Here is a 25,702-nt window from a genome sequence, read left to right on the forward strand (position 1 = left end):
AACAAAATCTATATATCAACAAAGAAATATTATTCCACCTTAAAAAGGAAGGAAATCCTGACATATACTGAGACATAAACCTTGAAGAAGCTTGAAGACACTATGCTAAGTGAAATAAGCCAGTCACAAAAAGACAAATACTGTATGATTCCACTTATATGAGGTATCCAGAGTGGTCAAAGTCATAGAGACAGAGAGTAGAACAGCAGTTGCCAAGGGTTGTGTGTCTGTGTGTATGTATGTGTGTCACGAGGAGTTGCTGTTTGGTGGGTACAGAGTTTCAGATTTACAAGATGAAGGGAGTTCTAGAGGTGCATGGAGGTGATGTCTGCATAGCAATATGAACATCTGTGATACCAGTGAACTGTACACTTACAAACTGGTAATACGGTACATTTTACATATGTGTATTTCATCACAATTTGAAAGGAAAAAGACATTAGTGGGAAACTAGTGAGATAAACATAAATCTGTGGTTTATCTGATAGTACTTAACAAAGTTTAAAAAAGTATATTCACCAATACGATAGCATGGCAACCTTCTCCCTTGAGCTATTAGCTGTATAATGTTGTCATTTGCCCCTTTTGTTGACATCGGTGAAACAATTCAAACAGGAGTAACTCCAATCAACCACAGATCTAAGCATATATAAAGCTATTTTTAATCAACCATACATAAATTATCCCCTGGTGTATTAATAAATACCTTAACCTCCCGAAGGTTCATGCATTCCTCCCAGGAATAAAACTTTCTTTTCATTCTAAAAGAGAACAAAGAAACAAATAGCGTGCTTATTCCCAGTAACAGGCTAAACTTTCTGGTTCAAAAATGTTTCCATTCTGAATCTGGTGAATAGTGATTAGAATTGGTTTCAATTTCTACCGAATATTACACCATCCAAAAACAGCATTCATGTGACAGTCTGGCAGTGCGATCGATGCTACATCACAAAGCTTCCCAGCAGAGGCGGTACAGTACAGTCCAAGGAGGCTTTGCCTGCTGTCTTGTTCTATCACTAATTGGCTAACCTTGCCCTGGAGGCGAATCCCTCAGGCTTATTTGATCTACACTAGAGCTCCCCAACAGAACTTTCTGTACTGATGGTAATGCTCTGTGCTGTCCAGTATGGTTGCCACTGGACTAGACACATATGGGTACTGCGTCCTTGGAATATGGCTAGCACAACATAGGAACTTCATTTCTCATAAAATTTAAATTTAAATGCCATTTGGTTACTTGCCACCCTGTTGGATAACACAGTCCTAGACCCTCCGGTACAGGGGTTGGCAAACAATGGCCCATGAGCCAACTGCACCCCGCCATCTGTTTTTGTGCAGCCTATGAGCTAAAAATGATTTATCATATTTTTAATTTGGCGGGGAAAATAATCAAAAGAAAAATAAGATCTCATGATAGGTAATAATTTTATGAAATTCAAATTTCAGCTTCCATAAAGAGTTTTATTGGAATACAACCACACTCTTTCATTTATACATAGCCTATGGCTGCTTTTACACAATAACAGAACTGAGTTGTGATAGAGACCATATGGCCTGCAAAGCCTGAAACATTTACTGCATGGCCATGTACAGAAAAAGTTTGCCAACCCTGGCCTACAGCCTGAGGGGAGAGAGAGAGAACTCTATGGGCCAACCAGAAATCCAAGTTTCAAGGTTATATCTTTCATTGCACTGCAATCACATGGTCTCCTTTGACTCTTCCAGCAGCTCCAGGAAATAGATGGGGCAAGTGAGGAAATGAAGAAATAGAAAAGTCCCATCATTTTTCCCTTGGCCTCAGTGTTGGCCAATAAGAGACCAACTTCCATCTCTCGACCTCACTCACACACTCTGTCCCCAATGTCATACGGTACGCTAGCAGAGTAACCATAACCAGTTCCTTTGTTCGTGCCCCAAATATTATTTAGCCCCCCACGGCATGGCAGGGGTTTTGTCTGCACTGGAGATACAGTGATGAAAGGGACATCCCTCATGGAACTGACATTGCAGCGGGAAGGCAGATAATTAATCACTTTCTGTGCTGAGCACTAGGAAGCAAAGGTACAGGACAAGGTGAGAGTGGACTACAAAGTGACCTAATTTAGCCTGGGGTATCAGGAAGCACTCCTGGAATGAGATGATGTTTTAATCAAGACCCAAAAGATCAGTTGGCCTATGAATGTGGGAGGCAGGGAATACCATGTGAAGACTGGGGCAGAAGGGTATTTGGTGAATTCAAGAAGCCGAAAGGCCAGAGTGGCTGGAACAAAATCGACAGTGGAGTAGTGACAGGAGAGAAGGAAGCGGGCAGTGGCCAAGTGAGACAGCAAGTTGGAGGTCACATTAAAAACTAGGAGCTTGATCCTAAAATTGATAGGAAGATATTGCAAACTGCTATAGGTTGGGCTCCTCTGAAAGCAGAGTCTGAGGAAAGTACTTGGGTGCAGGTAGTTTATTTGGGAGGTGATTCCAGAAAGCCAGGGCAAGGAACGGAGAAATTGGGAATGGAGAGGTGGGAAAGCCACTAAAGGGTGCGATACTGAGCTGATACCGAGCTGGGCAACTGGAGCTCAGTCCTGTCCTGATGGGGAAATTCTAAAGACCGACGGTGCCCTGGTTGAGGGTCTCTCAGGTGCACTTGGGGAGGGGTTACTGGTGGCAGGCACAGAACTGTACACACAGCTTGCTGAATTCAGGTAGGACAAGGCAACTTGACAGGGCAGAGGGGACACAGCGTTTGGTGCAAATGGTTTTAGACAATTAGATTCATGTGTTTAAAGTAATCCCTTCAGACTGGAATGGAGGGGGGTAGAATGGAAGCCAGGAACCCTACAGGGGAAATTATTCTAGTGTTAGAGGTGGTAAATGATAATGGGTTGAATGGGAGGTTAGAAGGGAGAACACAGAGAAGTAGATGGATCAAATAAATATTTGGTAGTTGGAATCTATGGGTCTAGATGGCCAGTGCTGGGCATATGGAGGGAGGTCAGGAGGACATGCAGGTTTTGAGGGATGGTAGTGTCATTTATCAAGATAGGGAACACTTCAGGAGAAACAGGTTTGGGGCAAGAGAGGGAGAACACTGGATATAAGCTCAGTTTGGGATATAATGAGTCTGAAGTGTCTGAAGGGCATCCAGATGGAGATGTTGAGAAAGTGACTGGATATAGATAGATGGGTATAGCAGGAAGGTTTTAAAATGGTCCCTGAAGACTCCCACCTCCGGGTATTGAGAGCCTTGAATAATGCCTCTCCTTTAATGACTTGCTTCTAACCAATGGAATACAGCAATCTGAGAGGATGTCACTTCTGTGATTAGTTTACAAAAGCAAAAAGACATGACTTCCATTTTGGGAGAAGTATTGCTCATTGCCTTTGTGGCCCCCATGTCTTGAAGCAAGGTGCCATGTTATAAGCTGCTCTCTGGGGAGGCCACATGCCAAAGGACAGAGAGCAGCCTCTAGCCAACAGCCAGCAGGGAACGGAGGCCCTCGGTGCAAACTCCCAGGAGGTATTGAATGCTGCCCATAATCACATGAGTGAGCCCCAAAGTGGATCCATTCCCAGCCTAGCCTTCAGATAAGATCCCAGCACTGGCCAACACCTTGAGTGCAGCCCCATGAGACTCTAAAGAACTCACCTAAACCATGCCCAGGCTCCTGACTCACAGAAACTCTGAGCTCATAAATGTGTGTAGTCTTAAACCATGAATCCTTGGGGTAAATTGTTATGTAGCAATAGATAACTAAGACAGTGAGACTGGACTTAGATTGCAAAAGGCAAGTGGGGTGGGGAGATGAAGACAGTAGTTCCCAGATCGCCACCTGTGTAAATGGTTCAAATTCAATCCAGCTTAGACTTTCAGTTTCCTTTCCGATAAAATGTTTCTTAACCTGCTCGTTACTATGCCACAATATAAGACACTCTGGAAAAGTACTCACACCATATGCAAATCTAAAGCAGGAATGTGTTTAAGACCTCTGACAAGACCATTCCCGAGCCAGCAGTTATCGAGCCCACAGAATCAAGGTCTAAGACTTTCCTCCTGCCTCCCATCCACGCCCCTTTAGAAATTTTGCAATGATGAGGAATGCAGAGGGTGGAGTTAAAACGATGTTGACAATGTATAGCTGAGGATGAACTGATGCGAGGGAAGAATAAAACGTACTTTTTAATAGCAATCAGCTCTCCGGACTCAATGCTTCGTCCCAGTAGGACGGAACCATAGGTTCCATCCCCAAGTTGCTTGATCGTTGTGTATCTATTCATGGTGTGCCCGCTCAGGCCGGACACTCATCTCAGGGCCGAGGCGGTGCAGTCCTGCAGAGGCAGCAGGCCTCTCCGGAGTGTAACCAGATTTTTCGGTGGCAGCACCAGCACAAGGTATTCAATAGAACGTGACTATCTCCCAAATACATATTTTCAAAGATCAGTCTTCTGCCTGGAGAGAAAAATGAGAGACAAGGGTAAATGCTAAGGTACATTTTAAATTTGGGTATTTTTATCATCTAAATCAGGAGTGCAAACTATAATCCCCCAGGCCACTGCCTGTTGTTATAAATAAAATTTTATTGGAACACAGTTATCGCCACTCACTTGCATATTGTTGACAACTCCGTTCACACTACAAGAACAGAGGTGAGTGGTTGTGACAAAGACTAGATGGCCTACAAAACCTAAAATGTTTATCATCTGGCCTTTACAGAAAAAGTTTGCCAACCTCTGGCCTAAATAGTGCTCTTTTCCAATTTTTACAAAATGAGAGATACCATTCTTGGAAAGTGAATTCGTCACTGACTCAGAAATGAATCAGTTCCAATTCAATGCTTTTCTGCTGACCAGCCACTGTGGGCAAACACTGCATGAAAACTATGGTCGACGAAAATTGCCGAGCTGCAAGAATTTGTATATTTAGTCCAGAATTAGTACTAAAAATACTGTGTTCTGTGTAATTCTGCTATGATTTCCAATGTAACAAAGCCAAGAAATGCTAAAATTAAAGTTCTCCCAATACATAACTTACATGTGCTCCACGAACTATTTGTGGCTAGGCATCAACAGTATTATTTTTACTACTAGACATACAGAAGCTAAACAAAGAATAACTAATTTCTTAAGATCTATATGTAGGGTCTGCCCTTTTGAAGTCATTCAGTTGTGGGGCACCTGGGTGGCTCAGTCAGCTAGCCATCCAACTCTTGATCTCAGCTCAGGTCATGATCTCAGTTTGTGAGGCAGAGCCTCACATAGGGCCCTGTGCTTACAGCATGGAGCTTGCTTGGGATTCTCTCCCTCCCTCTCTCTCGTCCCTGCCCTGCTCATGCTCACTCGCTTGTGCTCTCTCTCTAAATAAACGAACTTAAAAAAATAAAGTCATTCAGTTGTGTTTTCTTTAATAATAAATCACTGATTTTTCAGTTTATAAAATGGAGTCATTCAGTCTACCTGTAATAAAGAATATATAGTAATAAGTGACTGCAATGCTTTTATGTAAACATTAATAAAATGTAAATGCTAAAATAAAAATAAAGTTGTTGTTTTTTTTTAATGTAAGCTCTATGCCCAACATGGGGACTGAACTTAATGACCCTGAGATCAAGAGTCACATGCGCTACCAACTGAGCCAGCCAGGCACCTTGAAAATAAAGGTATTAAAAGAAAAGAAAACAAAACAAAACACCAATAGCCATCAAACTAATTAATGAAAAATCAAAAGATCTGAGAATACTGATTAGAAGTATGTGACATTCTGCACCTAAATCCAGTCTATGCAGCTTCTCCTTCCAGAAGATTTCCAATCAATAAATGTTGATGGAAAGAGGAAAATAAAAAATTCACTATTGGGTAAGTTACCACACTAAGATTTGTTACAGACAACATTCACTGATGGATGCAACTCTTAGTGAATGAAAAGTTGAGGGGAAACTGAGTATCAGCATGGTCAAAGTATCTCTAAGATACGTACTGACTTTAAAGGGAAAGATGGTAACTCCATAGGGAAAAATCCAGCAAAAACTTCCTTACCCAAGTGATCAAATTCAGTGTCACCATTAATAACACTTATGACATCATGAACTGTAGATATGATGCTTTGAGAAGGGCATATCCCTTCCGTGGCGTTCTTATAAAAAATGCAGAACTTCAATCTAGTCATAGGAAAACTTCAGACAAACCCAAAATGAGGGACATTCTACAAACAAATGACTAATAGTCTTCGAAAGTGTCAAGATCGTAAAAGGAAAAGATAGGCTGAGGAACTCTCACAGACTAGAGGCAACTAAAAAGACATGACACCTAAATGCAATATGGGATCCTGAATTGGATTCTGGAAGAGAAAGAAGATATTAGTGGAAAAGTTGGTGAAATTTGAACAAGGTCTATAGTTTAGTTAATAGCATAGTGCCAATGCTAATTTCCTAGTTTTGATAATTGTTCTATGCTTATAGAAGATGGTTAATATTAGGGGAAGCTAGCTGAAGGATTTCTAGGAATTCTCTGTACTATTTTTTGCAACTCTTCTGAAAATCTAAAATTAGTTCAGAATTAAAAAATAAATCCAGGGGCATTTGGGTGACTCAGCTGGTAGAGCATGTGACACTTGATCTCAGGATTGTGAGTGTGAGCCCTACATTGGGAGTAGAGATTACCTTAATATTTTTTTTAAATAAAATAAAATCTTAAAAAATAAATCCAGTAATAACCTACTGAATGGGAGGAGATATTTGCAAATGATGTATCTGTAAAATATGTAAAGAACTGATACAACTTAACACCAAAGAAACAAATAATCCAATTAAAAATGGGCAAAGGACCTGAATAGGCATTTTTCCAAAGAAGACCTACAGATGGCCAACAGACATATGAAAAGATCCTTAATATCACTCATCAGGGAACTATAAATCAAAACCACAACAAGATATCACCTCACACCTGTCAGAATGGCTAAACTAAAGAAACAACAAGTGTTAGTGAGGATGTGGAGGAAAAGGAACCCCTGTGCATTATTAGTGAGGATACAAACTGGTGCCGTCACTGTGGCATGGAGGTTCCTCAAAAAATTAAAACTAGAATTACCATTGATCCAGTAACTGCACTACTGGGTACTTACCCAAAGAAAACGAAAACACTAATTCAAAAACATACACGCACCCCTATGTTTACTGCAGCATTGTTTAGAATAGCCAAGATATGGAAGCAACTCAAATGTCCATTGATAGAGTGATGGATAGATACACACACACACACACACACACACACACACACACACACAGGAATAGTACTCAGCCACAAAAAAGAACGAATCTTGCCATTTGCAACAACATAAATGGACCTAGAGAGCATGTTAACTGAAATAAGTAAGTTAGGGAAAGACAAATACCATATGATTTCAATCATATGTGGAGTTTAAGAAACAAAACAAAACAAAAGAGACAAACAAAAAACAGACCCTTAAATATAGAGAACAATCTGTGGTTGCCAGAGGGGAGGTGGATGAAGGGATGGGTGAAAAAAAAAACCAGTCTATGTTCTTGTGAAGGTTGTGCGAGACATCAGGAAGCTTTAAATGTAAAGATTATGTCTGATTTCACCACACTCTCTCATATAACTGGAGAGCTTTCTGAGATTAAGCTTCCCCCACCGCACACTCATTCCCCTTCCCCTTAAAGCCATTTTAAGGCCGCTGGTTAAAGGGGCATTTTCCTTCATCTTGAAGCGCTGCAGGATCAAACTCCCTGCAACTTCCTGCAGCAGCTCTTTACAGTGATGTATTCCACTGCTGATTGATAAATATTTATAAAGCACCTCCTGTATGACAGACCCTATGTTAAAGCCTGACTTACAAAGAATATACAATATCATTCCTTTTTTCAAAGATCCTAGTCTCATGGCAGGGGATGAGGGTGGTGGGTGGGCCCAGATATGTACTCGTGAATATGCACTAAGGTATTTCGAAAACACTTAGGTTTGAGGTACAGGACGTGGGAGAGGTTAAAGAGAAAGCCTGCCCTTGGTTTCCAGCTAGGTCAATTCAGTCGGGGCTGAGGAGGGCATAAGCAAAGTCTTCATAAAAGATGGAGCTTGAAAAAAAACAAGAAAAGTAGGTGTTTTGTTAGGTACGACATTCTAGCAGTCCAAGGAGCAGAAACAAAGGTACATGGGCTTCAACCTGGGAGGGAGTGGACAGTGGGGAGCTTGGAACTAGAGAGAGAGAACCCCAGAGTTTTATTTGTGGAGGGTCTCAGATGCCCTTTTGAAAAACATAGGCTTCGACTGGATCCTGTACTAAAGGAGGAGGAAGCACTACAAAGGACGTCATTAGACCATGGAAAAGATTGGAATATAGATGACAGAGCAGGTAAAAGTATTGCATCTGTATTACATTTCCTGAACTCGATGCCTGTCCTGTGGCTCTAGAAGAACATAGTGTTAGTTAGAGAAAGTATACCCTGAAGGATTTATAAGTAAAGGACCACGATGTAGGCCACTTCTTCTCAACTGGGTAGAACAAATGTATTGTTTGTGTGAGGGGGGAAGGGTGTGAGTGTAGAGAGAGGGAACAAATGGGGCAAAATGTGAATAATAGGTAAATCTGGATAAAGGCATATGGGTATTCTTTGTACAATTCTTGCAAGTTTCCTCCTGTATGTTTGAAATTATTCTACGTTAGGAGTTTAAAAGTGCTCTTCAAAATGGTAGAGGAAGGGAATCATTTTATTTCAGCTTAAAACATACAAATGTAGATTTATTCAATAAAATCTACTATTAGAACACTATCATACACCATGCTGTGTCTCAACATAACACATATCTTTCTGTACTTAAACCACAACATAGGCAATTTTTGACTTTGCATTTATTTTTCCCTTTTTCATATTTATCTCCATCTATTTTTGATGACATATATGATTTCTATATCATTCATAATTTCACTTCCAACAGATAAAAATTCCTAAACCATTGTTGTATGTCATCTTCCTAAAAATCACTGGTGCCTTGATTTGTCACATATCAGCTAATAAATCATATGTTCTATTAAAAAAAAGAAAGAAAAAAGAGACTTTGTGTTAGAGGCAGTGGGAAGTTAATTACTTTTTTTTAAGCTTGAGAATAACTTGAGTTTGAGATTTGTATTTTGTAATTCCATTAAATAGAATTTTTTTCTTAATGTCCAACTAAAACTTGCCTGTTCTAATTTAAGCTAATTTCTTCATGCTTTGTTTTTTTGCAGATATAAAGAAACTATCTCACAAAAATGTGTGTGGACATGAAATTAGTAATCCAATGTGTGTCTCAGCCTTCTCGTGCTTTAATTATGCAACCTTTCCTCATAGGACCTTTTTCCACTCCTTTAATTATCTTTGGCATTCATCTCTGAATCCTCACACATTTCTCCATCCCCCTGATGAGTTGTGGTGACCAATCTTAATAATGATGTATGTTCCAGAACCACGTGGGCTCTCCCCCACTTTTTTTTTTTGCAATGGCATTATGCTACTGATTCATATCTATAAATTATTAATCACAGAAGCCTTTCTTTGGTAGTTAATGTCCTACTATTTCCTATCCAATTAAATCGTATGATTGGGGTAGTGCTTCCTAGATTATCATTGAGAAAGCTGTTTGTGAAAGAATTAAGAACTTTAGTGAAGTCAAGACAGAGTCACTCATTTAACACAGTCACCCTAACAACTTCTCTGTCATATTATCACAGAACAAAATTCAATCACTGTAGCAAAATTTGACTCTCACCATGCCATGATAGCTACTTTTTAATCCTACACTATTTCAGGTAATTACATAAATGACTGTACAACGGATCAAACTAGTGTCTCTTCAGGCACTCACGTCAGGTTGACACTGTACAATTTTACTGAACCTTTACTAAGATGCTAAGCATTATGCAAGGCTTTAGGGGCACATTATGAATAAGATAAGGGTTCTTCCTGAAATAACAACAGACACGATCAAGAAAATGTAGACAGTACTACGAGAATATGGTAGAGAGAGCAACCAACTCCTGGGTGGAGGGAGAGATCTGATGACCCTTCAGGGAAGAGATAGTATTGAGGTATTGAAGAATGAGCAATGTTTTGTTATACAGAAAAGGGAGAGAAAAATGGAAGAAACTATGTGTGAAATGTTGGTGGTACAGGACCTTGGTGTACTCACAAATGGGCAAATGCCTAGTGGTTCGTTCCATTCCTGGCTGAACATTAGAATCACCTTTTAACAAATACTGATGCCCAGGCCCCACCTCTAAGGAATGAGGTCAAGGGTGGGGAATGAGTTTCAGTAGTTAGGAAAGCTCTCCAGGTGATTCTAATGTGCAGCTAGGCTGTGAAGTACAAGGCTAGTACATTAAGACCACAGAGGGCAGTAAAGGAAATGGCGGGAAATGCCTAGAAACTCAGGATAGCGCCCAGGGGAGATGGGGTATATTTGTCAGGCAGGAATTTGGTCTTTACCCTGCAGGGGGGAGCTCTCCAGGGCTTTTAAGCAGAGAAATGATTAGAGGAAGATCCCCCTGGAGAACAAACAGATGTTAGGATAGAGACACTAGAGGTAGACTAGTTTGGAGGGGCTGCAATAGTCCAGGTGATACCTGTTGAAGGCCTGAATGAAGCTCCCGGCCTGGATGAATCTCAGATACAGGAGACACAGGTTTGGAATAGGGAATGTGTGTTTATATGTTACTCAGACAAGGTGCAGAAATAATGGGCCTATTTTCTAAGGTGTTGAATTTGACGTAAGTACAAAACCTCTCACTGGAGATCCTCCATAGGTAGCTACAAGTAGTCCTAAGGGTGCTTATTTTATTTTTTCCAAAGACAATGCATTATTGGAGATCTTATTAGGAGCACAACATTCAGACAAGGTTGGTGCATTGCAGAACTCTGGCCATTTCAACTTTGGATGACAAACTTCGAGAGATATTGAAGAACACAATAAAAGGCCTAAATAAGCACACAAGAAGAGTAGGTGAAGAAAGAATACTTGAAGTGAAAGAGAGTTAGGAAGCCATTATCATTGTTTCAAGTGTACAAATGGGTATGAGAGAGAAGGATTAGTTACACTATATCCGAATCCACAGAACAGAACAATGACCACTCTCTTGGCCTTCTAGTCCCTACTCTAGTGGATTATTTCCCATACTAAAAAAAGCCAGTGGTATTATTCAAATTAGCATTACACAAGAGGCATCAGTCAACCCAAAGTTAATTCTGAGCACACCCCAGCAGGAAGTGGTTAAATATATTTGAGATCAGTATTTTCAGTTGTTCACTATTTTTGTGGTGGCCCAAATATGATGACTCATGTCATAATCTGAAACCGAACAAAACCCCAGTGCTGTTCTGGGAAAACAACAGGGCAATGGACAATGCAGTAGAAAAAACAAGGGAGAGGCAGCAGATGCCATTGCTGATCTACCCAATAGCAATGTTCCCCTTCATGCTTCATTTACAAAACCCTGATTTTATTCAGGATCCAACATAATCAGGGATGGCAGCCACCTACCACAGCCCCAGGGCATGAACTCTGATCAGTCTAAGCCAAGCCAAGCCATTCCACTTCCCACCAAAATATGTTTAGGAATGGAACTATGGCTCCCACTTAGAAGATGGAAAGGAAAGTGAGCTGGTAAGGGAAAGAGAAAGGCTTCTGAGAAGGATAGATAAAGACAATTGACAAAGAGGTTGGCCTATGTTTCTGCCTTGAACATGGTTGCATAAAACTGTAATATTTAGGGCTGAGACAGCCTTCTGGTGACTATGAGAAATCAGCTCTAAAGATGTGAATCCTATCTGCTGAGAATGGATAAAAAGAGGAGGCTGAGTCCATGAAGATATGATCTCTGAAAATATGAGCTTTAGAGTTCTTGTTATATGACCTAATTAAAGGTCTTTGTTGCCGAAGCCAATGTTAGATAGTCTATCGAGTATAGGCAGAAGCATTCTGGATATAGTAGTCTAAGGCTACTCTGACTTAAGGGACCAAATACAAAATTCTATCTATACAGAAGGTGGTAGATCAATCAATCAACAGTTCGAACTTCTGTAGCTAGCATGGTTTTGAAGACCAAAAGAGGAATATAGCTGGAGACAAGTTAGAAGCAGGCTTCTCTGCTAGCCTAAGGTTCATTTTCCATCGACCATGATCTGCTTCCATTATCGAAGAACAAATAACTACAAAGCTTGTGGTGAAACAAGCATGAGTGTCCAAAAATGGCCCGGGTGTCCAGGGTTGCCTGGACAACTAGCCAGCTGGGACTGGGATTCTTCTCCCCAGGATTTATCCAAACCCAACTTCTCTTGGACCTTGAAGGTCCCTCCACGTTAGGCAGATAGTGTCCCCAGATAAATATTCTCTATAGGTGGCACCTAAACCTAGATTCTGTAAATCCTCTGATCAGGGCCCAACAGACAAGACTGTTCTGACGCCCACGTGGGATCCACTCTGGATGTTACCAATAGTGAAACTTACCGCACAGAACAAGAGCTTAAGTGAAAGGCAACCAAGGAAATCCTAGAACTCTCAGTCTGAGTCTTACCAGGAAGGAAATTTCAGCACCCTAATGACGATTTGTACTGTACACTCCTCATTGATGCTTGAGAGACAGCTACATCTACAGAGTCAGTCCTTGACAAAAATTAAGTGACAAATAGAAGACAGATATCAAATGTGTAAAATGCATATGTGAAATAAAAAGTTTGGTACTTTAGTGTATTTTGTTAACTGAGTGTTTTGGAATGCTCATTTAGAACAAAAGTCACTACGCACTACTCTTATGTTTTTAGCTGTAGCTAACTAAAGTTGACTCAGCTCAGTATAAAAACAAATCATGGTCGTAGCATTCTGGTTCCTCTCAAGCCCGTCATGTCTGCTCCTCTCCACAACACTGTGTCTGTAAGTCATTCCATTGAGACCTCAGTACAGAAGAAGTTTCTCCTTTTGAGCTCTTTACAATTGGTAAAAATTTTACAATTTTTTACAACTTGGTAAAAAGGCAAAGTATCGTCTTTTCCATGGTTGTAAGGTTTATGCACATTTATGTTGCACAATATAGAAATATGTGAAATATGTATTTTCTATAAGTATACCCATATTGGGGCCTCTGGGTGGCTCAGTTGGTTAAGTGTCTGGACAACTCCTGATTTTAGCTCAGGTCATGATCTCACAGTTCGTGGATCAAGCCCCGCACTGGGATCTGTGCTGGCAGCGTGGTGCCTGCTTAGGATTCTCTCTCTGTCTCCACCTCAAAATAAATAAATACACTTAAGAAAAAGTATACAAATATTTCTTTCAGGATTACAGGAATATCTGAAATATGCTCAAAAAGTTAAAGTATCAACAAAATACCACACATGTGAAAAATTATGCAAAGGCACTATGCTCAGTTCTGAGACATAAGATCCAAAGAGCTCTGGGAGGAGGATCTTGCATGTAGGCCTTCCCATCTAACTAGGGAGGTGGAGCATACACAGTGAGCAGGAAACACGGCAGTTAGGGTAGGCTCCCAAAAGGAACAGAGACAACAGGATGCTGTAGGTAAGGATGCACAAGTAAGAAGTCACTTTGTGAACCACAGAGAGGGAATCTTAAGGCTTTGGGTGACTGATCTCTAAATAATGGCCAGTTTCTCTTGTTGAGGACATGCCCTTTACCCATATGCTGACAAAAAATAGTCTTTAAAAAATATAAAACCTCTTCCTTATTAACCGTGTTAGTTTCCCACCACTGCAGTAACAAACTACTATAATAGTACCCTGGTGGCTTAAAGCAACAGAAATTTATTCTCTTACGGTTCTGGAGGTCAGAGTCTGAAACCAGTACTGGGCTTCTCAGTAGGATAAGATCAAGGAATAGACACTTCCTGCAGAAGCTCTAGGGGAAATTCCTTCCTGGTCTCTTCCAGCTTCTGGTGGTCGCTGGCCTTCCCTGACTGTGGCTGCATCGCTTCAGTCTCTACCCCTGTGGTCACACTGCCTTCTCATCTGGATGGTGTCAAATCTCCCTCTGCTTCTCTAAGAACTTGTATTTGCATTTAGGCCCACCCAGATCATTGAGGGTACCCACCTCACCTCAAATTCCTTAGTTTAATCTATTTAAATAGTCTGTTTTGCCATAGAAGGTAACATTCACAGACCTGATATCTTTGGGGGATCTTAATTAGCCTACTACTCTCAAACAGAAGTCTCCAAGCCTTTCAGACAGTCATCTGAATTATGGAGCAGTGTTTTTCATTCCATTCAAAGTTGAGTGTTTTAGGAATGGAATAAGAAGTCGGTGCTTACTTACACAATAAGTTCCTTTTTGAAATATAGAGAGGATTTCTCTTTAATTGTGCATGGTGGACAGGACTTGACAATTCTGACTGAAATCCCTGAATATATGACATTAGTATATGGAGATTAAAAAGTGTGGATCAGCGGTTGCAAACTAGCAGCCTGAGAGCTAATTCAGAGGTATGCTTTGAGTCTACATTTAAAAATGGGGGCCCCTGGGTCACTCAGTTGGTTAAGCTTCCGATTCTTGATTTTGGCTCAGGACATGATCTTGAGCTCGGGTTTGAGCTCTGAGTCAGGCCCAGTGCTGACAGTGAAGAGCCTGCTTGGGATTGTCTCTCCCCCTCTCTCTGCCCCTATCCTGTGCTTCTCTCTGTCTCTCTCAAAATAAATAAATAAATGTTAAAAATAAAAATAAAAATAGGAACTCTTTGGGAACCTGGGTGGCTCAGTTGGTTAAGCGTCTGACCCTTGATTTTGGCTCAGGTCTTGGATCCCAGGGTCCTGACGTTGAGCCCCACGTGGAGTTCCATGCTGTGGTTGGAGCCTGCTTGGGATTCTCTCTCCCTCGCTCTCTGCCCTTCCCCCACTCACATGCAAGCACTCCTTCTCTCTCTCTCTCAAAATAAATAAACATTAAAAAAATAAAAATAAAAATAGGAATCTAATATAAAAATGAGATTTGGAGCTTCTCTGGAAAAACTGAAGAGCCAATAACACGGGATCCTTAGCCTTCCATGGTAATAAGAAGCTAGAGAAATGTCACCATCCTTTTAGACTGGACAAGGGTCCCCATGCTCATCACAGTCCCCATCCTGCCTGTTGTCCCTAAAATGGATGCCACATAGGTTGCCAGTATTTTTAGTTGTCATTTATTTTTGTACCTTCATACCACTAGGTTGCTGGAAGAAAACCATTTCTCTGTTCCTGTACCTCTATCAAAAGAGACAGCCTGAGAACCCCCTCACATGTTTGAAAAAAAACTGGAGAAGAAAAAAATGTGTTTTGTTTTTTTTTTTAAATAAGAGAAGAGCAATTCCTTTCCTGTTTAACAAGCACATACCCAGCTTTCCTGAGTCTTGTACATTTCTTCCTCTGCCTCTGACAGTATTTGAATTCACAGCTCCTGGTACAGACTGCCCAAGTAGTGAAAGGTATGCAGCTGCCCATCCTTCACCTTGGGAATCCGCTAACCTGCTGATGAGCAGTGCTCTAAATACTGTCCGCACTCCAAAAATTAACTTGGATAAAACACTCACTATAACTAAGCCACAGTTAGCCTCTTACTATATCAATTAAGCCAAAAGGTAGTAATAATAATAATTTAAATACTTAACATGTGTATAGTACTATTATAAGTGCTTTGCATATATTAATCCATTCAAATCTCACAACTCTGTCCAGAGACACTATTATTATTATCCCTATTTTACAGATAAGGAAACTGGGGCACAAGCAACTTGTCCATAGTACTGTTACCATCATCCTCTCTCCTCCCAATTTTCTACATCAGGAAACTGAGACATAAGTGACTTCTCCAAGGTTATGTAACTAGTAAGTGATAGAACTAAGATAGGAACCCAGGGTGACTGTACCAAACTCAAAAGAAAGGTTGCAAAAGATCCAAAGGTCATGAAATCTTTTGAGGATCTGAGAATGGGAGAAATTAGAAGTACTTTGTGGCTCAAAGTCCAAATATGGAAACCAGTGATGTAGTCATGCTCTTGGTGGCCTCATTCTGCAATCAAACATCAGCGAACCCAGCAGGGGCCTCCCCAGCACCAACTGTCTACAATGGAGGCAAAGTGAATGCAGACAAAGAGGGACTGGGTCCCAGCTTCAACTCAAATGCATCGTCAAGTACACTCTGAGCTCACAGGCTTGTTGACTCTTTTTAAATAGCAAATGATGTAGTGATGTTTGAATGTCTTCACCGGTCCTGCAGAATAATCACCTTCCCCTTGAGGTCTGCGGTTTTGTTTTTTTTTTTTAAGAAAAGGTTTTTATTTATTATTATTTTTTGATGTATATATGTATATGTATGTATACAACCTTTACAGCAAACATGGGAGACTTGAACTCAGGACCCCAAGATCAACAGTCAGATGCTCCACTAAGCCAGCCAGGCAGTCCCTCCCTGGATTTTTAAACCTGGGTATCAGGAGTCAGACTTTGCCTTTATCATGGGTCCCACCTGGGATAGGAAACTCCGACCACCCACCCAGGCTTCGACTTGGTCGAAGTCACTGTTGTTGGGATCATTTGGTTCCAACCAAATGCTCTTTCTAATTCAAACAATGATTTTTCTGTGACTATGTCACATATTGTACACTGTCCCAAACCATTATTCTGGCTAATGCTGAGATGCCCTTGACACACCCATTTTTTTTAATGAACACTAAACAGAAGTATTTTTCCTATAACGCTATTTGATGCAGGCCCAACATTTTCTAAGTCCAATTTCTTGGTTTTCCTTTACAGAATACATAGTAAAGGAAAAGAGGATACAGAGAGAATGGTGTATAAAATACACATCGTTTGTAAGACAGCAGTTTGATCGCTTACTGCTCTCAGTTAGGGTCTGCTCCACGTCATCCAGATCACATGGGTAGGGTCGCAGGTACCAACCCCTGTGACTTGGAGGGGCCCTTGGTCCTTGGGTCTACTTTCTTTGAAATCGGTATGTTGGACTCATGAGGAAGTGGGGTGATTTCCCACTCTAATAATCGGTGATTCTGTGACTCTCTGTGTCACGTTAGTTTTTGTCTAAGAAGAAAAATGGAACGGGGCACCTGGGTGGCTCAGTCGGTCAAAGGTCCAACTTTGGCTTAAGTTCTGATCTCACCACTTGTGAGTTTAAGCCCTGCTTTGGGAGAGCCTGCATCAGGCTCTCTGCTATCAATCAGCACAGAGCCTGCTTCAGATCCTCTGTCTCCCCTGCTCTCCTTACCTCTACCCCACTCATGGTCTTTCTCTCTGTCTCTCTCTCTCTCTCTCTCAGAAATAAATAAATTTTTAAAAGTCACCTGCAGAAAAGCTGGCAAAGGGAAGGTAGTAGACCAGAGGGACCCTGTATGCTACATGACAGACATCTCTTTTAGAGGACAGTGCGCTACGGACTCAGCCAGGTCCCCCAAATCAGAATCTACTCCTTTCCTTCCCTCTCAGTCCAGCTCAAACATCACCTCAAGAGCCTCCTGTCCCAGCCTGTAACAACAGACACAGCTAACAGCTCTCTCCCAGCTACCACAGCATCCTGTCCCCACCTCACTGCTAGCGTCTCTCGGGGGTCCATGACATGCAAGCCTGACCTCTGCATCAGCAGGGACACTCACCACGCTTCCTTCATCTCTGTGGCCTCACACCTCACAGTCCACTTGCACACAGTAGGTACTCATTGTCTGAATGGTCAAAAATTTAATTTTAGTTTTGCCACTTATTTCCTGTACCACCCTTGGTAAGTAGCTCCACACATAGTGCTATTTCTTCATGGGCAAAGTAATGATAATCAAACTGACCTGACCAGAAATGTGAAATTCTGAAATGGAAGAATTGTAAATACCACGGAAAGGCTAAGGCAGGGCCTTCCCACCACAATACTGGAGTTACTGTTTCTCAGAGACTCACAGAAAGTCCCCCTCAGTGTTGTCAGATCAGGCCTTTGGCCTTTGGGAAACGCTGTGCTCAACTAACACAGAAATGCAGCCTTATTTTGCTTTCAGAGTTCCAGCAAATCTCTGAGACAAATGTTATGGTTTCTCTGGTTAGGTGACATTGGGGAAAACCTTCCTGTGATCCGCCCCAACTCCCTCCCTCCGGCTTCAATCCTCAGCGGAGGCAAGCAACATCTGCTTGTGGCCAGCAGCTCATACCACGTACCCTGCTCATTCACAGCCTGGAAAACGGGGTAGGTGCAGGGACGATGGTAGTCCATTCTCTATTCCTAAACTTTGAAAGTCACTGAATTGAGGTCACACTTACTATTATTATTATTTTTTAAGAAAGAAGACAGAAAACTGTACGTAAACTCGGCCTTGTCTGGCAGTTGCGGTTTACCAGCCATGTTAAATTCAGACCCTCTGAGCAGCTTTTCTCCCTCAGCCTTAACCGTTTTATGCTGAAACTTATCTATCCTCGTAGGAAAACTGAATTATGTGCAAAATCACTAAATGGCCCTTTTCATGGCACTTCAGAATTCCATTTTACCTCATCCTGCAGGTAATTACACATCATATTCATATTCAAACGTGTCATAACTTTACAAGAGTTAATGTTGTTAACTTACTTGAAAAGGGTACTAAAAATAGTACATTTGTGTTTATATTTTTCTTTCTGGGGCCTAATCTTTCCGCTTATATTCATTTTAGCAAAAATGTCTTCTAAGTACTTTGCCTCTTGGAGTAGTGCTTTTTCCTGCATTTGGGGATAGCGGCCAGAAGGCCAAAAGAACCTTCTTTACCCACGTGGGATCTGCCTTGCCTTTACCTGGACAAAGGAGTGCATTAAGGATGCTTTCGGCTACTGCACCAACTGGAGTGAGGGGAGACGGAAATCAGATACCTGGTGTGTCTCTGCTATTCCCCAGAAACTGCTCCATGCCTCTCCCTCTCCCTCTGACCCCACTTCTGAGCCAAAAACTCCTCATGCACCAGGGTCCTTAATACCACGAGAAGGATCCACGGCTTCCCACTGCTCCTCCTACGGTTCCAAAGGGCGCCCCTGCCCTGAGCCAAAAAAAAGCCTTCAGTCACTTGTAGATTATTTCCAAATTGGGACGCGTCATCATGTGTGGCTCATGCAGACTGTGAAGAACTGCAGGAAGAGGGAAACGTTGAAGAGCTGAAGGAAGAATCACTTTGCCCTGACTCGTGTGAAACTGTGGATGAGCTGGGGGATGGTCCCCCAAACTTAATCAAAAAGACCGTTGAGGGTGGTGACAGTCGGGCCCCAGCTGCCTGCCTGATTGCCACCTCAGGATTGAAGCGTAAGCGAGGAGCAGATGGGGGGAGTGAACGAGAAAAGTCATGTATCTCATGTATTTTGCAGATATGACAGCATCTTTAACTCAGGAGCTGATCTCACTCAATGGAAGAGACTATGCTGTCATCCACAACAAACCAATCAATAACACAGATGAAGAGGTAGAGGCTTAATATAAAAATAAAATAGAGCAGGGGTCAGCAAACATTTTCTGTGAAGCGCTGGTGAACATACAGGCATTGAGGGCTATGTCGCTGTCACAACTACTCAACTCTGCTGAGGAAGCACCAAAGCGGTCACAGACAATACGTAGATGAATGGGCTGTGTTCCAGCAAAGTTTATTTTAAAAAAAACAGGCAGCAGGCAGAATATGCCTGCAAGGCACAGCTTGTCTACCCCCAAAACAGAGGAAGTCTGTGCGTAAACAAACATTTTATTTTATTTATTTTTTTAAATGTTTTATTTATTTCTAGGAGAGAGAGAGAGAGACAGCGTGAGCAGGGGAGGGTCAGAGAGAGAGGGAGTCACAGACTGAAACAGGCTCCAGGCTCTGAGCTGGCAGTCAGAACAGAGCCCGACGCGGGGCCCGAACCCACGAACCGCGAGATCATGACCTAAGTGAAAGTCGGACGCTTAACCGACTAAGCCACCCAGGCGCCCCTAAACAAACATTTTAAACACCCTCTCCATAAGCCTCGTGTACCCTGGGGTGACAGCGTAGCACACAAATTGTGTTCATCCTGCGCTTTGAGGGCAGAAGTTTTATTATGTTCATAACTCCATGCCCAGCACCCAGACGTGTACCTGGCAGACAGCTGGCACAAATAGCTGCTCACGAAAAACATTTGTTGAATGAATAAATTAACGAATGAGCACATTATGGGTCTATAAAGGGTAATTGTGACTATTGGTGATTTTCCTGTATCACCAACCCCATGTCCATGGCTGTCCCATCCCCTCGTGGCCCCCTTCTTTGCCAAATTGGACAATTACATGGGGGCCAGGGCACAGAAATTATGAATCTTCCTAAACATTTTTACACAAATTTAAGAAAACGTTTGCTTTTTAACAGCTAACACATAGAAATATGTATCTTTATTTTCTCAGTTTTGCCTGCGTTATATCAATCTTTAATAAATTGACTTTCAGAGTAAAGGTAGTGTCCAAGAGGCCCAAATCACTAATTATTACCTTCTGGGAACTATAAGTTCATGTAGAGAGTAACTTTCACAATATTGTCAAATAGTAGTTGGACGTTACACCATAATACTTATATTTTGGCTCTGGGCCATTATCTTTCATAGTAACCCTGAGGGCAGTCACATGTTATCAGCACTTCCTCACAGGTCATATTACACCCACAGCAAGGTAAAATATGACTCACATTGCTCTTTTCTCAGATATATGGGGCTCTCACAAGTGCTTGGCTATACTGCACATTTATCAAGTGGCTACTCAAAGCCCCAGGTATGGGGGAAAATATACCCAAGGAAATGTGAGGTCCTGTCCCGGTCCTTCCACTTTAAAAAACTGAGCTAAGATGACAAACTTAAAATTCAGGAAAAATTTCAAGTAAGGTAATACATAGCCCAATACTAATTAGTATAGATTGAATGCTAAGATCAATAGGACCTAAGTTCAACATGGACACAGTTTAAGATTGAGGAAACTTTCAACTACAGAATTAGATATTCTTTCTCCTATAAGGGACCTTAATGATCATGCAATACTCTCACTTTACTGATGAGATCTAGAGACCCAATTACTACGAACAGAATCTTTGTTATCTTTAGAGTAGCATACTTTTTTTTCACCTCTCTTTTAGAGAGAGAGAGAGAGAGCAGGGGACGGGGCAAAAGGAAAGAGAGAGAATTTAAAGCAGGCTCCATGCTCAGCACAGAGTCCGATGCAGGGCTTGATCCTACAACCATGGGGACCATGACCCGAGCCAAAATCGAGTCAGATGCTCAGCTGACTGAGCCACACAGGTGGCCCAGACTAGCACACTTCTTCATGTGTGAATATAAGAAGTGTTTTAAGAGTCCATTAAGCATATATATCAAATACGCCCCATTTCCTCTTTTGTAGAAAGCATATAAATGTATTGTTAATCCTGAACCACTTATTCTAAAAAAAAATGAGGCAGGCTCCCCCAAAGATGTGCTTTCCTCAAACTCTGAGACAACTTCATGAGTTAACACACATAGGGTTTGATTCCACCTGCACAGGCGAGCCCGACCACAAGCACTCTTTCTATGAAGCTTCGGACTTTCAAAGCGAGCCAGGCACTTACTCACTGTGCAAGGACACTTCAGTTTCCTTGCAAGGAAATCAGGAATGGAAGCTTTCTGCTCGGATTGAGTACTTCCCTAGGATCAGTTGAATAGCAGTATTTTCCCTGCATTACGCATCACCTCACCAGGAGCAGAGGGATTGAGAGTGAATGCCCACATCAACTTTCCTTACCATCTTGAGAGGACCTATGTTTCTTCTTTTATTTCTTTGGCTGCAAGTAACTACATTTCTGATTTCTTGCTGCCATTAAGATGCAGCATTTGAATGCCATTTGCCCCACAAAATGCTTTGCTTTATCAAACTGTTTTTATAAGGTAACTTTCTAGAACACCTGTGTATTGATAAGAAAGAACTGTTTCAGGGTGAGCACAGTCACAACCTAGGATACGGCTGCACTGTAACCCCCAAACAACATGTGTGTGTTAAGTCATCCCGCGCACACCTCTGCGCACACTCTCAGCCAACCACATCAACCACATTGGAGCTCCTTCTAATTCTCTACTCGTAGGGCTCCTCTCAGGACGCCGTGGTTGGCAAAGACTGCCAATGAGAGAATTTACAGTTCAGTGAGACTCTACTCACAGGCTAATGGGTCAACATCCACAGAAGGGTCACTGTACCCAGAATTCTGCCAAGAAAGCACCAGGCAAAGAGTCCTGCCGTAAATACAGACACTCACACATACCCCACATGCAGGAAAAAAAAGAAGGGCTAGGTACACTCCAACTCCGCAAGGTCCTGCAAAATGAAATGGAGGCGCTTTCTGCTAGAGATGCCATGAGAAAAAAAAAAAACAACAAAAACAAATGAGAAGGCAGTAGTGTTCCTGGCAAGGTTCAGATGGAAAAACAGCAACAGATCCCAGAAGCAGAGCTGCAGCCAGGAATAACCTCAGCTCAAGCCATGTTAAGTAAGGGCAGGATAACACTCACAGAGGAATCACTGAATGGTCGCCCCGTCCTCTGGGCCTCCAGGCTGAACCATGACTTGCAGTCTACTACAAGCCACTCAACAAATACCTACCAAACATGTGCTACACATTCAGGTCCCTTTGAGTCACTGCAAGGGATGGGCAGACTTTAGTAAGGTGTCTGCCAGGCACTGGAGAGGCCTGGTAGGGCATTTTCGCACCACCCCATGCTGGGGAAGGCATTTCCCTTCTCCAATGCTAGGAGTATCCCACAAGGCCACGTGAGTAATAAGTGGAGTCAGGCCCTGACCTCAATTCTGCCTGACTCCAAAGCCCGGGACACCATGCATAAACTATGGCTTCTGCCCTAAAGAGGCTTAAAATAACCTAAACCAATTAGAGACCAATACAGCCGATATAATGAAGAATTAACAAACAAGAATTTTAAGACTTTAAAGAAAGAGAAGAGGAATGGGAAGCTAGAGAAGACATTAGGGAAGAAGGAGGGCTTGAGCTCCTTCTCAGAGGATTGGCACAGGAGAATGGGGAGGAGGGCGGGAGTTTCTAGGACAGCAGTGTGAACCGGACACTGCAGTGGGAATGAGCCCGACCCCCTTAGCAGGACAGCATGACCAAACTGTATAAAGCACAAGGATCTACACTGAACTGAAAATAGGATTTAGATAGGAGGGGTGAGGCCTGATTATGAAGGCCTTGAAAAATCGGGCAATTATTTGAGATAGCGAATGGAGAGTACCTGCAGGTTGCAAGGCAAGGAGAGGGTCGAAGTGATAGTTTAAAAAAGTTAAACAGAGAGCAAATGCTGAAGAGACCAGAAAGGGGAGCATCTCATTCATTCAGTCATTGGTTTATTCTGCAAACATTTACTGAGGACTTATTAAGAGCCAGGCTTGGATGGCCGGCTAAGAGGCTGCTCCAGTCTGCAGGACAGGAAGGGTGAGGTTCTGGATAAGAATATGGAGGGAGGGATCTGAATAATTCACATTTCAAAGGTCTTGGTGACTCATTAATACAGAGGTTGAAGGAAATGAAGGAAAAGATAGTTAAGGATAATTCCAAAGGTTCAGGATTGACATAACTTCCACCTTTACAGGGAACCTCAAAAAGTGCTAAGAATAAAACAAACCATGAAAGTATAAGAAGAGCTTTGATGATGTTGAACGGTCAACAAGACCCCCAAAGACCCATCTGTAGGTAAGAAACTTCAGTGAGAAAAACAGGCTTCTCTGTGACTGAATGCTGAGTTCCCTTGGCAAGGAGCACAGACCTCTGCCTCCTCAGACAGGCTCCATCAACCCTCCAACACATCCCCTCATCATCTAAAATGAAACTGATCTTATTAAGAAATGTGGCTGCCCACACCTGACTCCGGAGAAGGGGCAAGGCAAAGTGGACAGGGGGAAACAGAAAGTGGGCAGGGTCACTGTAGGGAGCTATATCTTAGGGAGGGGGCAGTGGTACAGGATATCATTTTATTTTATTTTTAAATATTTTAAAATATTTTATTTATTTCTGAGAGAGAGACAGCGTGAGCAGGAGAGGGTCAGAGAGAGAGGGAGATACAGAAACAGGCTCCAGGCTCTGAGCTTGCTGTCAGCACAGAGTCCGACGCCTGGCTCCAACTCACGAACTGTGAGATCATGACCTGAGCCAAAGTCAGAAGCTTAACCGACTGAGCCACCAATCACCCCCAGGATATCATTTTAAATAGAGGATCCCAGCAATGCTTTCATTTCTATACTCACTTCCTAGTATTTTACAATTACTGGCCCTCAAACAGATAGGAAGGCCTTAAAGATTCTTTACCAAATCACAGCGCTTTGTCCAGAAACTATTTCAAATGTGCATATTTACTCATATATTAACTCCTAGTACAGATAGCATATGGTTGAGACACAAATTCTTCTTAATAATTTACATGTTGACTACACAAATTTCAAGCTCATTTTAATTTTACATTCAGCAATAGTACAATTCACTATTGGGGCACATCCTGAAAGCCTACTCACTGGAAAATGCAAAATGCAAAATGCAAACTTCTATCGCTACAAAGAGTGCTTGCTCTAAGCCAAAAAAAGAAAAAAAAAAAAACAACTCAAGACAAAAAACACAAGTCCCAATACCTTGGAGAACACAGACTTGCATGCAAAATTCAAGGTAGTATTCTCTCAGCCTGGCCCGGCTTTAGCAAAAGCAGATCTCTACTTTATAAGTAGAAATGAATACTCTTCTCTGCAGAATGATGCCTTCAACTACTTTTATATGTAAAAGTAAAAGCCCTCAATGTTAGTGTCAAAGTCAGACTCTCAAAGGTACATTACCAAAGAAACGGTTGCTCTCGAAAACCCTTCAACAGCCTTCTCCTAACATCTACTCAGGTTAGTAAGAAGAAATCAGAGCAGAAAGAAACCCAGTGAAAAATGGTTGCACATAAATGTGCGAAGATTCCTGCTCAGACCTCCTTGTGGGACAGCCACAGGCCTAGTCAGGAAAATTCCAAGAGCAAGTCCCCCACATCCTCCTACAGAGGCTTAAAATCGGGCAAGGGTCTTTCCCCTCTTTAACACCGAAAGGTAAACACCCATCAACATCTTCCAGACTCGAGCAACCCGGAGTTCCCAAGCCAAGAGGGAGAGAAGCACATGACCGCGTAAAGAAACTACAGCCCATGAGCCTCTCCCTTTCCTTCCAGCCCCTCGCGGAGGCCCCGCCGCAGGGGTCCCTCCGCAGCTCCAGTCCTTCATCCCCAGTGACAGGTCGCCCAGCAGAAGCCCCTAAACCCCTGGCCCCACTTACTGGCGCCGCGAACACAGGCGGGGGCCCGCCCCTGCGGTGAGCGCAGCTTCTCGGCGACCGGGGCGCAGCAGCCCGCTCGGGAACTGGGGGTGGGGGCGATCCCTGCTAGGACAGGCCGAGCGGTCCGTAGAGGGACGCCCGAGAGGTCCGGCGAGTCGCACGGGCCGCGCGGCGCATGGTGGAGCTGCAGGAACCCGGCCGCTCACCAGCCTCCGGCTGGAAAACAAACAAAAGGCAGGGAGGCTTCTAGCGGGGACGACCGGCCGCTTTCCCTGGGAAAAGTTACCCTGCAGCTCCCCTTGGTGGCCCTGCGCGTCCCTGCACCGTCGCGTCCAGGCAGCCCGGGGGCGCCGAGGTGCGGCGCCGAGCTCCCCGCCAGGGCTGACCGAGCCCAGGGATCCCTGAGGCCCGCTG

The 25,702-nt window shown here is 42.7% G+C and overlaps 2 protein-coding genes across 3 annotated transcripts in view; both read right to left on the reverse strand.

Moving 5' to 3' along the window:
- Positions 1–4,269, reverse strand: part of CILK1 (ciliogenesis associated kinase 1) — a 33,881-nt gene extending 29,612 nt beyond the window's left edge. Inside the window, exons 1-2 of one of the 2 annotated variants that reach the window (XM_077752840.1) lie at positions 4,169–4,269; positions 707–761 (exon numbers count right to left, since the gene is read on the reverse strand). In XM_077752840.1, coding sequence (XP_077608966.1) covers positions 707–761; positions 4,169–4,269 — 156 coding nt within the window. The remainder of the gene's footprint in view (positions 1–706; positions 762–4,168) is intronic. The other variant, XM_077752841.1, reaches the window with a different exon arrangement.
- Positions 4,270–4,298: 29 nt separating this feature from the next.
- LOC144222354 (uncharacterized) lies at positions 4,299–25,484 on the reverse strand. Its single transcript, XM_077752842.1, has 2 exons — positions 25,289–25,484; positions 4,299–4,441 (listed from the first exon to the last, which is right to left on the reverse strand). Exon 2 carries the CDS (start codon positions 4,416–4,418, stop codon positions 4,299–4,301), a length of 120 nt encoding a protein of 39 aa, XP_077608968.1. The 5' UTR covers positions 4,419–4,441; positions 25,289–25,484.
- Positions 25,485–25,702: the final 218 nt, after the last annotated feature.

This window comes from Crocuta crocuta, unplaced genomic scaffold (assembly GCF_008692635.1).
Source record: "Crocuta crocuta isolate KB4526 unplaced genomic scaffold, BGI_CrCroc_1.0 scaffold291, whole genome shotgun sequence".
NCBI classification, from domain to species: domain Eukaryota; kingdom Metazoa; phylum Chordata; class Mammalia; order Carnivora; family Hyaenidae; genus Crocuta; species Crocuta crocuta.

Excerpts from the sequence above, each read along its gene's own strand:
- LOC144222354 (XM_077752842.1), bottom strand. The coding sequence starts at position 4,418 with ATGTATTTGGGAGATAGTCACGTTCTATTGAATACCTTGTGCTGGTGC.